Here is a 12628-nt window from a genome sequence, read left to right on the forward strand (position 1 = left end):
CCACCCCAAAGAGAACAGGCTGGAGCAGACTGTTATCAGCTTTTGTTCTTCAAGATTAAAACCAGAGTGTTTTATACATTTGCACAGTAGGCTGAAATCAGAAGCATTACTATTTTTTCATTTCATATTTATTTATGTTAAAGTTACACGGCACAGAGATAAAAAATTCTAATTTTAAAGAAAAACACCTTGCTTCTCCCCTGCCCCCATTTCTCCTTCCCAAAACCAACCACATTTAGTAATTTTAGATCTTTCTTTCTATAATCATCCCCATATGTCTAAATAGAGTTAGTATCTTACAGATACTTCATAGATACGTACTAGAAGCTATCTACTGATTTTCCACAATGGAAGACGAGGATTTTGTCTTCTTTCATCACCATTCTCTCCCTCCACTCATTTCTTTCTCTTTCATTCAGGCACTTTTTCTCCCCAGCATCACACTAATATTGTTTCATCATAAATTTTGGCTTGGTTGGTATTAGCATCATAACTTACTAAACACTACTTCTAACTGAGCCCTATAGTATAACAAAAGTACATTTATTTCTTTTCACATAAAACTCCCTCCAACCTGGAATTAGCCATTGTTTTGTTTGTGCATTTGCTTGCTTAGTTTTCTATACAGTTGTAACTGGTTCATATTCATCCCTTTGTCAAAAAGGTAACTCACCTTTGATGTTGAAAAGATGCCTATACTTTGTCAAGCCCATGATTTTGGTCACCTCTTTCCCTTCCTCCCTCCATTTCAGTCTTGACCAGTTGCTCTCTTGGGATCATTCTTCACCATCTTCCTGGGAATTCCCTTCAACTCTTCTTTTTTCTGATCCCCTAATTCCTAGATCCTAAGTTTGTTTCCTCGGTTTACTTTTCATGTTATCATTGCCCTGCTTTCAGTAGCTGTCTGATAAAGAGTATTTAGGGGGTAAATTTAAGTCCTCACATGTTTGAAAATGTCTTTTTTTTCTACCATTACACATATTTGTATAGAATTATAAGTTAGAAATAATTTTTGTGCAGAGGTTTGAAGACATTGCTCTACTATTTTCTTTTTTTTTAATTAAAGTTTATTGGGGTGACAATTGTTAGTAAAGTTACATAGATTTCAAAGTGTACAATTCTGTAGCATGTCATCTATATCTCACACTACGTGTTCAGCACCCAGAGTCAATTCTCCTTCCATCACCATATATTTGATCCCGTTTACACTCTTCTAGAGACCCCTCACCCTTTACCCTCTGGTAACCCCTAAACTATTGTCTGTGTCTATGAGTTTTTGTTCCTTCATTTGTTTGTGTTGTTCCTTTGTTGTTTTCAGTTTTATATACCACATACCAGTGAAATCAAATGGTTCTCGACTTTTTCTGTGCTTTATTATTTTCTGATTTTCAGTATATATATTGAAAAGTCTTTTTCTTTCTGATTTATTATCCTATGCAAACTGGTGTTGTTATTCTTTCTTTCTCTTGGGGATTTTTAGAATTTTTGATGAGTTTTCAGTAATCTGTGACATCATTATGACTTGTACTGACACTGGTCTTATTCATCCATTTTCCTGAGAAATTTACAGGACTTTTTAGTCTAGAAACTCATGTCTTATGATTCCAGATACATGAAAAACTTTTTTTAATTTTGCATTCCCTTCTCTTTCATTTTTATTTCTATTCTTTCTCCCCATTCCCTCCTTTCTATTATACTTGATTAGTTGTTTATTCTATTATCTTTTATCTTTTGAATTCAGCCCTCCTGGACTGAATTATTAATTTTTTAATTTTTTCTATCCCATTTTCCTTCTCTTACCTTTTGATTTACTTTTTTGAGACATTTATCTTCTAACTCTTGTATTCTCTGAATGTTCCTCTTCTTGTAGCATGTTATTTTTGTATTATCGATACTTTACAGTCTCATATCTCTCAGAATATTAATAGTAATAGTTTTTATAAAATTTCCCCTTTCTATCTTGTCTTTATTTTCTTCAACATCCTTTTGTTTTGCGTTTGTATTGGTCTCTAGCCTTTATCCTGGAGAATTTCCTCAATTACCTGGTGACTTTTGGCTAAAAGTTAGTATTTAAAATGCAGATACCAGAACACACACACAAACAAACCAAGTCCTGACTAGAAGCTCGGTGTTCCAGATGGGACTTGTGGACTGCTTGGCCTCCCTGTCCAGGTCACTTCTTGGGGGGATTCAGAATGACTGTCAGTGTCTTTCAGTTTTTACTTGCGGGCTATTCAGATTCCTCAGACAAGAATCTTGAGGGGTAAAACTAGTCAAGTGCCAAAAGGGAATTGGAGGAGTAGACAGACTTTCTCTCATTCCCTCTCTTGATTCAATCCCTCCTCTTCCTGGTGTTTTCAGAGTCATCTTCTCCAGAGAATAAATCTCAGATCTCTTGCCAGTGTGGAGGAAGCACACTGTAATTTGGGCTGTAATTTGGTTGGTTTTTTTTGGTTTTTTTTTTTTGGCATTTTAAAACAAATATCAAAAGCATTTATTGACACTCCTCCAAAACTGGTTTGTGAGTGATCTTATTATACAGGGAAAAGTTTATCAATGTATTCTTTTAGCTTCAAATCCTGAGCAACATGAAGTCTTGTGGAGAGCGGAGTAATGTACAGAATTAGAAAATGTTGTGCTGTATGGATCTGAAGCTATCACAGAGTGTAACAATATCACTTTGAGCCTCAACAAGGATTTAATTGACATTTTTTATAAAAGGCATTTCTCCCTTTCTCTCTCTCTCTACTATAAACCGATGTTTTACAATTCAAAACCCAGAGCTGAATTAAGTGATTGGAATGATAGTAATATGAGAATTTGTATTAGTATGCCACCTAATAGAAAAATCACTTGATTCTCACACAAAAAAAAATCTCATGATGTTGATGATGAAGAAGGTGTTGGTGCAAGTTAGGAAGTGATATAAAGAAGTGAGGCTTTGAAAAGTTAAATGATGGCTGAACAGTCTGCTCATAGCCCCTTTTAGTAGGTTATAAGGGAGCCCTTTGGATAATATTGAATATTTCCTAACCACTCTTACTACCGCCAAGTCCTGTTTGCCCAAGTTCACCAAAATATTATATTCCAGGACGCAGGAACAAACTCAGAGTGTCTCTGAGTAAGAAAAGGATTGCGGTCACTTTTCATACCATTCATGTCTCTCTGACCTAGGAGATTGTGTGATATCTTGATGAATAAGAAATGCATTGTACAGATTCCCTTTTCTATGACCTTGGTGTAGTTGCTTCTTAAACAGAACTTCTATAAGGCTCCCCATTTATAGTTCCATATTTATCTTCTACTCTGTGAGGTACCTGGTAATCAAATTTCTGAGCCTTTCTGGGGTTCGGTGGGGATAAATCAGCTTTCTTCAAGGCTTCACTTTAAATTTCAACTTCTTGAGTCTGCTGTGTCAGTCACCAAATCGTCCATCTGTTATTCTAAATGTTGTTGCTGTCATCTCCAATTCCACGTTCTTTTTGCCTTGAGGGTCTGTGTATGTGTTCAATCTGCCAACTTCTAATTCTGTCACTGCTCACTGGCCTAAGTTAGGTGGCCTCAAGAATGTCTATGGAAGGCTGTTTAAGCCCAGACAGAGCAGCCATACATGCAAAAACTCCTAGAAGCAGTGGGAGGAGGAAAACAAGGTAACTGCCTGCGGCACTGCACCTGGGAACCAGTTGCAATCATCATCTAAATCTCTATTTCTGTTTGTCTCTCCTTCTCCTTAATCTTATGGATTCATTCTCTTTGTTAAAAATTACCCCAGAATTCCCCAAATTATTTATCCCTTCATCTGTATTGGTTTTCTCTTAATATCATTTCTTCCTCCTTCCTCCTAATGCCCAGTTCACTGGACATAGCCTCACTCCCACCTTCATGCCTGGACCACATCCCAACTATGTACTTATGTCTGGGGATATTTGAAGAGTTCTGATGTCGAGAATTCATAGACGGTTAGAAGAGCAAAGGATTTTAGAGAACATTTAAGGTGGCATTTCTCAAAGCATATTCCACACCATATCCCTTCATGACTTCAAAGAAATGAAATAAAAATTGAAAAGGGGCTTTATGACCACATAAGTTTGAGAAATGCCATTAACAAAAATGCCAAGGTTTCTGTACTGCTGGGCTTTTCAAGGGCTTTAATATATTAATGTGCTTTCTAAATCTTTTAAGAGGGAACTCTAAAATGTGATTTTAACAAGCTTCATTTATTCCCCTGGTTCTTTCCTTCTTTCAAACTTTAAAGTCCATCAACCTTTGATCACTTTTGTTTGTTGGACAATCTCATATCTGTTGTCTACTTTATCAAAAAATCTGAATATCTTGGATAGTTTATAATAAGTTAATGAGATCATTATCCACTTTAAGCTAACCAAATTCGGGAAAGAAACATGCTAATCAGTTTACTAAAGTGCTTTGAAGGAGTGACATAGGCACTCAGATGGAAAATTACTAGATAAAACATCCTTCTTTTCTTGACATATCTCCAATTGAAAAGTTCTTGTTTCTAAAGCTGGGTTGCCATGAGATCAGGAACAGTGTGGGAATAACATGGTGACTGAAAACCATGGATAGGAACTTCTTGAAGAAGAAAATGCATAAATATTTGATCCTCTAAAATGAAGGAAAGCTATTGCATTGTCAAGAATCAAATGGGAGCTAGTCAGATTTTTTGATAAAGGAGACAACAGATAATGAGTTTGTTCAACAAACAAAAGTGATCAAAGGTTGATGGACTTAAACGTTTGAAAGAAGGAAAGAACCAGGAGAATAAATGAAGCCTTGTTAAAATTGCGTTTTAGAATCCCCTCTTAAAAGATTTAGAAAGCATATTAATATATTAAGTCTTTACACATGGCTTTGACAAGAAAAGTTGGAGAGGTTCTGTATGCATGTGGAGGACAATGAACTCTTTCAGGTTGTTGGATGCCAAGCTATCAGGAAGAGCCACAGAGACTTCTTTTGAAAAAATGAATAAATAAATCTTAGTTAGGATAATAGGCAAGATAATGCCAGCTTTGTGTATAAGATTGAGTCTCTCCTAGTTAGTGGAAATGGAGCACAAAGCCTGTGGAAATGTCAAAGCAGGTGCAGCAACAAGGTCGGCTTGAGACTCACTCTGATAAGAGTGTGTAGAAGTCATTATAGATTGTGGTTCATAGCTCTGTGTGCTGCTGTGACCAAAAATCCAGTCAAAACTTTGAATCGGTAAATATGTTGAACCAGGAAAAACATAATGTCCTACTCTGGGTGAGATGGTATCCCAGTTGACTATGGGATGTATAAATAGTTTCGGTTGATACGGACCACAGGATATATTATGAAACCTGAGAAAGCCTACAAGAGAAAAAATTGGGATTTAGTTTGTATGGAATAGATGGAGCTGGTTGTCTGAGTAGCTATGCATTTGGAGATACAAAGAGCAGCAAGTGTGGCTCAAATGTCAGTTGGAAGATAGAGCATCATGTCAAGGAGGTTGAGCCAAGATGGGTAAAGGATCAGAGGTAGAGACCCAAGAAGAAACGGCAGTAACAGGACACAGCATGGAGCCAGGGCACAGTAGCGTGTTTTAGACTCTAGCCTTAGACAAGCAGACAACAGCAAGGAAGTCCTTCATTGTCAATTTAGGACTCAATTTCTAGAATTGGGAAATAAAGTCAAATCAGATGCAGTGTAAGTTTGCAGAGCCACTGAGGTTAGTAACCCCCCTTTGACAAGTGGCTAAATAAGACTGTATCAGTACCGGGTAAAGGACGACTCCTACGGCTGCACTGGCCACTGCTCTTCACCTGATCCTGCCATTTGCTTGCTTTCTGGGATTTCTCTGCCATTGGTCTCTGCATGCCTCTGGAACAACTAATGATACTTGTCACCATTGTACTTTATGAATCAAAGTAACTTTATTGATGAGGTAGATTTAGGATGTGGCCTTCTCCATGAAGACTCTCTAAAAATATTAGACGTCAACTCACAGGCAGAATATGACTAAAATACTACCTAATCTAACAAATTAATTAAATGATGATACTTATCTTTATAAAAACAAGTTGTGTTCCATGGTAAAGAAATATAGTTTAAATCATAAAATCACTGCTATTCAACCATTGACAGGGCAATTTCATATTATATATATACAAACTGGATGAATTTATTATGCTGACGTTATATAATACAGAGGGCTATAACAATATGAAAAATATTTAGGCTAAAAATGCAAAGTAACAAAAGCAAAACTTTTTATACACTAATTACAATTACAATTTTTTTTAATAAGAAACCCGTTGTACATAGAAGACTGGAAAGAAAAACTTAAAATTTTTTCATGAATGTATAAAACAATTTCAACATATGTATCACGGAATCTGATATTCTATAATGATCATATTCTGGGACATATTAAACATGACAAAATTAATGGCTCATATTGAGACAGAATCTTACTGGGAATGTTCACTAGAAATTTTCTACTTTAAAATAATTTAGATTTATATTGTGATTTGCCTCATTTTGGATGTACATTTTCAGGTTTTTGTCATTTTTCTCACTTTTATAGCAGATATGGCTCTTATGGTAACTTAGATCTATCCAGAAGAACTAAAACTACAAAATTCTATGTAATTTGAAGTTTTAGTTCTTCTGGATAGATCTAAGTTTCTAAAAATTAATTACAGTAGTAGCTTACGTTTGCATGGACTCTTTTACAAAGCACATTTTGATGTGTTTTGTCTCATGCATGGTTGTAGTTGGTACCAGCTTAGACTTGATTTCTACCACATATGTATTCCTTTCTTTTCTTCCAGGTCTCCCTAAAGCAGCTGTGATTACTCAGCTGCAGGCTTTAAAGGGTTCTTTTGGACTGTGGGCTTTCGGTTGTACTACTGATGACATTATTTATATAACCCTTCCTCTGTATCATAGTTCAGGATCTCTCCTGGGAATTGGTGGATGTATTGAATTGGGTAAGTTTTCAGTTTCTGTATAATAAGTTTTCACAATGCCTAATAATTAGAATTCTTGTTTTTAAAGTTTGAAACTCTACCAGTAGAATTCAGAGTGATTATGTGCACATTACAAAATTATAACACAGTATTTATTAAAAGGATACAATTTCATGACATACTCAGTGGATTCCTGAAATGGAAGGAGCAGTGCCCTGGGATGGCCATGTGGTTGGAGCTGGCTGTTGCCTGGGCTTCCTTTTCCATGGGGTCACTCATCCTTTAATAGTCTGCCCTTATCTCTTCAAATGGTGGGATGTGTCTTTCAAGAGAGTGAATGTGGAAGCTGCATCGCTGTTAAGGTTTATCCTTGGAAGTCACAGAGATCCTTTCACCTGCATTTGGTTGGTCAGAGCAAGTCACAAGCCAATCCAGATTCAAGAAGGGAAATACACCCCATCTCTTGAAGGGAGGAGTGGCAAATTCACATGGCAAAAGTAAGTGCATAATAAGAATTGCTGGTCCGGCCTGATGGCTCAGGCGGTTGGAGCTTCGTGCTCCTAACTCCAAAGGCTGCCAGTTGGATTCCCACATGGGCCAGTGGGCTCTCAACCACAAGGTTGCCAGTTCAATTTCTTGAGTCCTGAAAGGGATGGTGGGCTTCGTCCCCTGCAACTAAGATTGAACACAGCACCTTGAGCTGAGCTGCCGCTGAGCTCCCGGATGGCTCAGTTGGTTGGAGTGTGGGCTCTCAACCACAAAGTTGCTGGTTTGACTCCTGCAAGGGATGGTGGGCTGCGCCCCCCTGCAACTAACAAAGGCAACTGGACCTGGAGCTGAACTCCGCCCTCCACAACTACCATTGAAAAGACAACAACTTAACTTGGAAAAAATCCTGGAAGTACACACTGTTCCCCAATAAAGTCCTGTTCCCTTCCCCAGTAAAATCTTTAAAAAGAAAAAAAAGAAAGAAAGAATTGCTGAGGCTATCTTTGCAAACAATGTACCCCAGGCACCCCATAAGTTGGCTTATAGAGCTTGTGACATAGTAGATTCCACTCATAAACATGCTGACATTATTTGTCCATTCCTAGCTAGTCCTAAAATAATATATAGAGGTCATTTACTACTACATATATGTCTAAAATACTGTAAAGTAATTTTATAGAATAGCATATTTAGAATATGATCAATGTCCAGAGTAAGTAAAGATGAAAGTCAGGTCATTAGCATTTTCCTCAGAACATATTCATATGACTTACATTGTTGTTAAAGTTAGGTTCTGCTGTCATCAGTGAACTTTTTTGTTGGTGCTATCTCACTACCTTACTCACTCTCAGCCTCAAGATATGGACTGTACGATTAATGTTTTGAAATGAGCTTGATATAAATGGCCACTGACAGATTATGAAAGCCTTAAAAGTGAGCAAAAGTGTTCTAGACAGAGCAACGTCATGCGTATTTTATGTAAATTCTGCCCTGGAATATTTTTCCCTACTGCCTCTTTTTGCCTTTTCTCATAGGAGCTACTTGTGTGCTAAAGAAGAAATTCTCAGCAAGCCAATTTTGGAATGACTGCAAAAAGTATAATGTGACTGTGTTTCAATATATTGGAGAACTTTGTCGCTACCTTTGCAAACAACCTAAGGTAAGAGTAATCATTCTCACAGAGAAATAGTAATTTCAGAAAGAAAAAGTATTGAGAAAAAAAGTAATTTTTTGTGTATTATACTCCACCTTCTTCCAGAACATAGTTTAGCTGACTTACAAAGATATATGCAATACCCCAAGATAAAATGAATATGAAGCAAGTCAGAGAAAATAAAAGGAGCGCTATCCAGGAATGTACTAATGTGCTTTATATGGTGGCAGGAAAGGACAGACGGGCAATCCAGTCCACTTCGTGTTTAGACTGATTAAAATTTCTGCACACAGAGCCTGCATCCGATTGTGGAAGTAGATGCATGCTATGTTTACAGAAAGCAATTATTCCAAGATTGAATTAAATAATCTTTTAAAATGCTGTTCTCCAAAAACTCACAACACTGATTTAGCCTTGTTTTTCTACTTTTTTCTTTTGTATAAGTGGTTACATGAGAATATATTTTTGTTTGGTTTTGCTTTAAATGTAAAAAGAAATTTTGCTTTGATTTACACTTGTCTCCCCACCTAAAGCAATCATTTCCACATACTTTTGATAAATTGTCCCCTTCTGAAACTTGTTTAGCCGAGAGAATTGCAACAGCCCAAAGTTTGTCTTTATTGGTTTCCTTGCTTTTTGCCCACAGAAGTTATTTTTCTTTTTCTGGTCTCATTTATATTTCAAGATGCTTATTTTTTTAACTCTCTGATTTTCTAAACATTCTTAAGACTACCAAGAAGTGACTCTGTAATCAAATCAATGCCAGCCCCTTGAAGAATGATGATAGAGAATGCTGCCTTGTGTGAGCTGGGGCAGCAGAACCCCATGGCCTGCCCTTGGCCGTGGAGGAACATCCCTCCTAGGCTAGGGCATCTCTCACTCAGGACCTTTGCCTTCATCACTCCAGCTTAAGGCATGGATGGTGGCTGGGGTGTCTTCTCCATTTGGCTAAAATAAGGACATGCAATCCTTCTTTTACCCACAGGACAGCTGAGACTAGGCTGGAGGCATTTAAATAAAACTTTATTAAACATATGGGATTACACAGAGGAAATAAACACAGAAAAGAATGTGAAACTGGATAATCTTATTTACAAAATGCTTTTCTTTATTTTAAGCTTGGAGTTTGCCAGGGAGAGACCTCCTGTCTAGCTCCTGACCCACCTCCTTGTGGCAGAAGCCATCCTTATTCTTTTCGTTTGGTCAAGAGTGCTTCAAATAGCTACCGATTCCCTAGATCCATAGCTAAGACAGGGAGTCCCAGAGAAATGTTATAATTGTTTTTTACTTTTATTCTCTTCGGAGAGACTTTGCCTATATCAGCATTGTGGTCTTACCTGAAGAGTCTCAGTAAAACAACTATAATGCCACATCCTGACATATTTTCTCTTCTAGTTTTTATTGTATTCTTTGGTAATATAATGTCTGGACTAAGTTAGTTTAAGGAATTAATGTCCTCCAGTAAGGTAAAAGTCACCTTCAGTAAAGGACATAGTAGGCACTACATAATGAACTTCTTCGGGACCTTTCTAAACTGTGCCCCCAGCCATTCCTGTTTCCTCTCATGCTGTAATAGAAACATTAGTTTTTACAGGGTCTTTTGCTCAGTAAGTATTTATTGAATGACAGAATACATGCATTTATTTTTTTTCCTAAAATTTCACCATCTTAAATAATGCTGAAATTATTATCTTCATGCAATATAGCCAATGTAGGATCTCAGAAGTAAAGGTTGTCAAAGGGCATAGCTATTTTCGGTGATTTTCATGGCATGTTTCCAGATGGCTTTTTCAAAGTCGTTGACATGAATTAGAATCTCAACAACATGGGAGTATGCCTGTTGCACATTCTCCTTTCAGTACTGGATGCCGTTAAAAATAGTGGTCTTCCAGTTGTGCTTCATGGAGAACTAACGCTCCCTCCAGCATCCTCAAAAGTCCCTGAAGAATGGAGAACAAGGAAAACGGGCCAGACTTCATGGCCCACCCTTTCAGATATGGTAGATGAAACCCAGTTTGCTTGAGCTTCTTAATAACATTTTGTTTTAACAAAGAATGTCTTGGTTTTTTTCAAAGAATGGGGAAAAGATTATTTAATTTTACTTATAATTTTATAGACTAGAAACAAACACTTTTAATTTCTTCATTAAGATTACTGGCAAGGTGGGATAGTGTTCTAGCTGTATTTCCCCCTTTAAAATGTCTTCTCTTCCTCTTTAACTCATTTATCTCTTTGGCATATAATGTTTTATTCTAGCCATATGAGCGATCATTTCGTATAATAAAGGTATTAACAATTTGTCATACTTGCTGCAAATCTTTTTTCAAGGTGGTTTCCTTTTACATATTTATTTTTTATGAAATGAAATATTCTTTTCACCTATTTGTAATGCACCAATTTGGCGGAAATGAAAGAATTTGAAAGAACTGAGAATTGAAAAAGAATCCCTGATTGCTTTTAGTTAATTAAACATTTTAATTCTTGGGGCGGCTAGTTAGCTCAGTTGGTTAGAGCGTGGTGCTAATAACACCAAGGTTGTGGGTTCGATCCCCACATGGGCCACTGTGAGCTGCACCTTCCTTATATAAAATATATATAAATATATATGTTTACATATATATTTATATATTTTTTAATTCTTAAAGTTCTTTGAAGGAAAGATAGTGTTTGTGAAATAATCTCTCAGCACTTACCTGCAAACAAATTGAGGAGGCGAGAGGGAAATAAATATAAAGCTTTGCCCAAAGGAAAACAATCATTTTTCTGAGCAGAGATGCATTGTGTTCCCTAATCCCCTTTGTTGCTTTCGATCCGAATAAGTACAAGCAGTTCCTGGCATTAGAGATTAGGAAAAGGAGAGTCATTCTGTGATGACGTCTTAGCCCTTGAAGGACAGCTTGCTTTTTGCTGTCCAATAGTCATTCCTTTCAATGGATGTGTGCAGGGAAGGGCTAGCATCTGCTGTGCAGCCAGCACAGCAGTGGATTCAGGTCAGGCCAGAGAGTGAACAAATGACATGGTCCACACCCTCAAGGAATTAAAATTGAATGTCTCGTAAGCCATGGTTGGAAGTCCCAGACATTTATTTAACGTAAATCCTTACGTAAAAGAAAGAGAAACCACATATTCTCTAAGTATATCCAGATTTGTTGTCCATCTCAGGGTAAGTAATATATTCCTAAAGAGATTTATCTGCAGGCAGAAGTCACAGTCTGAGTTGAATGTTTATATGTAGTTGCATAAAAACACCCTAGAATTGGGTTTCCCTGGCAGAAAGCATTTAGACACCCCCACCCAACCCTATCTTTTCTCAGAATTCTAGTTACAAAAGTTCCTTTTAACTTTGAGGCATAAACATTGGTTGTGCCTCAAACTGCTGGCAACAGCGCTATCCTGTAAAAAACAAAGCCAAGGCACTGGCTTCTCTAACTCATGGAGCGATGGGGTAATTATTTTCTTCCCCTGAAACAGGGAGAGCAGCTCTTCCCACTTTCCAATTTTCTAAGTTTTCTGGATTGTCGAAGTACCATCGCACAATATCTGGTTGGATCTGGTTTTGCCTTAATATTAATGCTGCATTTAATATTGACAGCTGGGGAAAATGGTGGAACTTTAGACATCAGTGATCCTCTGGGGGAACTTCTACAGCGTATATCTTATTGAAATAAACCCACATAAGGCAGTCAACAATTAGCCCTACCTAGGGATATACCTAGGAATACTGTCATATATGTCACTCCTTCATTCATTTAAGTAATATTGTAGGTTTGGGTATACAGGGGCACACAAGACAAACAAGACCCTTTCCTCATGGAACTGACACTCTAGTTTGGGGAGAGAGAAAATAAACCAGCAAACACATAAAGGAATGTAATTGCAGACAATGATAAGTATTATGAAGAAATAAAACAAACTTAGGTGATGAAGAGTGATGGGTGGTGGGATTGGGCATTGTTAATTAGATCGAGTGGTCAGGGAAGACTCCACTGAAATGGTGGCCTGTGAGCTGAGGAACTAATAGGACAAGTGGCAGCCAGCC

General features: G+C 37.3%; 1 protein-coding gene and 1 non-coding gene across 2 annotated transcripts in view; both read left to right on the forward strand.

Moving 5' to 3' along the window:
* Positions 1-12628, forward strand: part of SLC27A6 (solute carrier family 27 member 6) — a 60852-nt gene that overhangs the window by 11963 nt on the left and 36261 nt on the right. Inside the window, 2 exon segments of the mRNA XM_033111258.1 lie at positions 6810-6968; positions 8471-8595. Of these exon segments, the coding sequence (XP_032967149.1) occupies positions 6810-6968; positions 8471-8595 (284 nt within the window).
* Positions 11078-11151, forward strand: TRNAI-AAU (transfer RNA isoleucine (anticodon AAU)). Its single transcript has one exon. It is a non-coding gene; the product is annotated as a tRNA-Ile (tRNA).

Source organism: Rhinolophus ferrumequinum, chromosome 7 (genome assembly GCF_004115265.2).
Source record: "Rhinolophus ferrumequinum isolate MPI-CBG mRhiFer1 chromosome 7, mRhiFer1_v1.p, whole genome shotgun sequence".
Taxonomy (NCBI): domain Eukaryota; kingdom Metazoa; phylum Chordata; class Mammalia; order Chiroptera; family Rhinolophidae; genus Rhinolophus; species Rhinolophus ferrumequinum.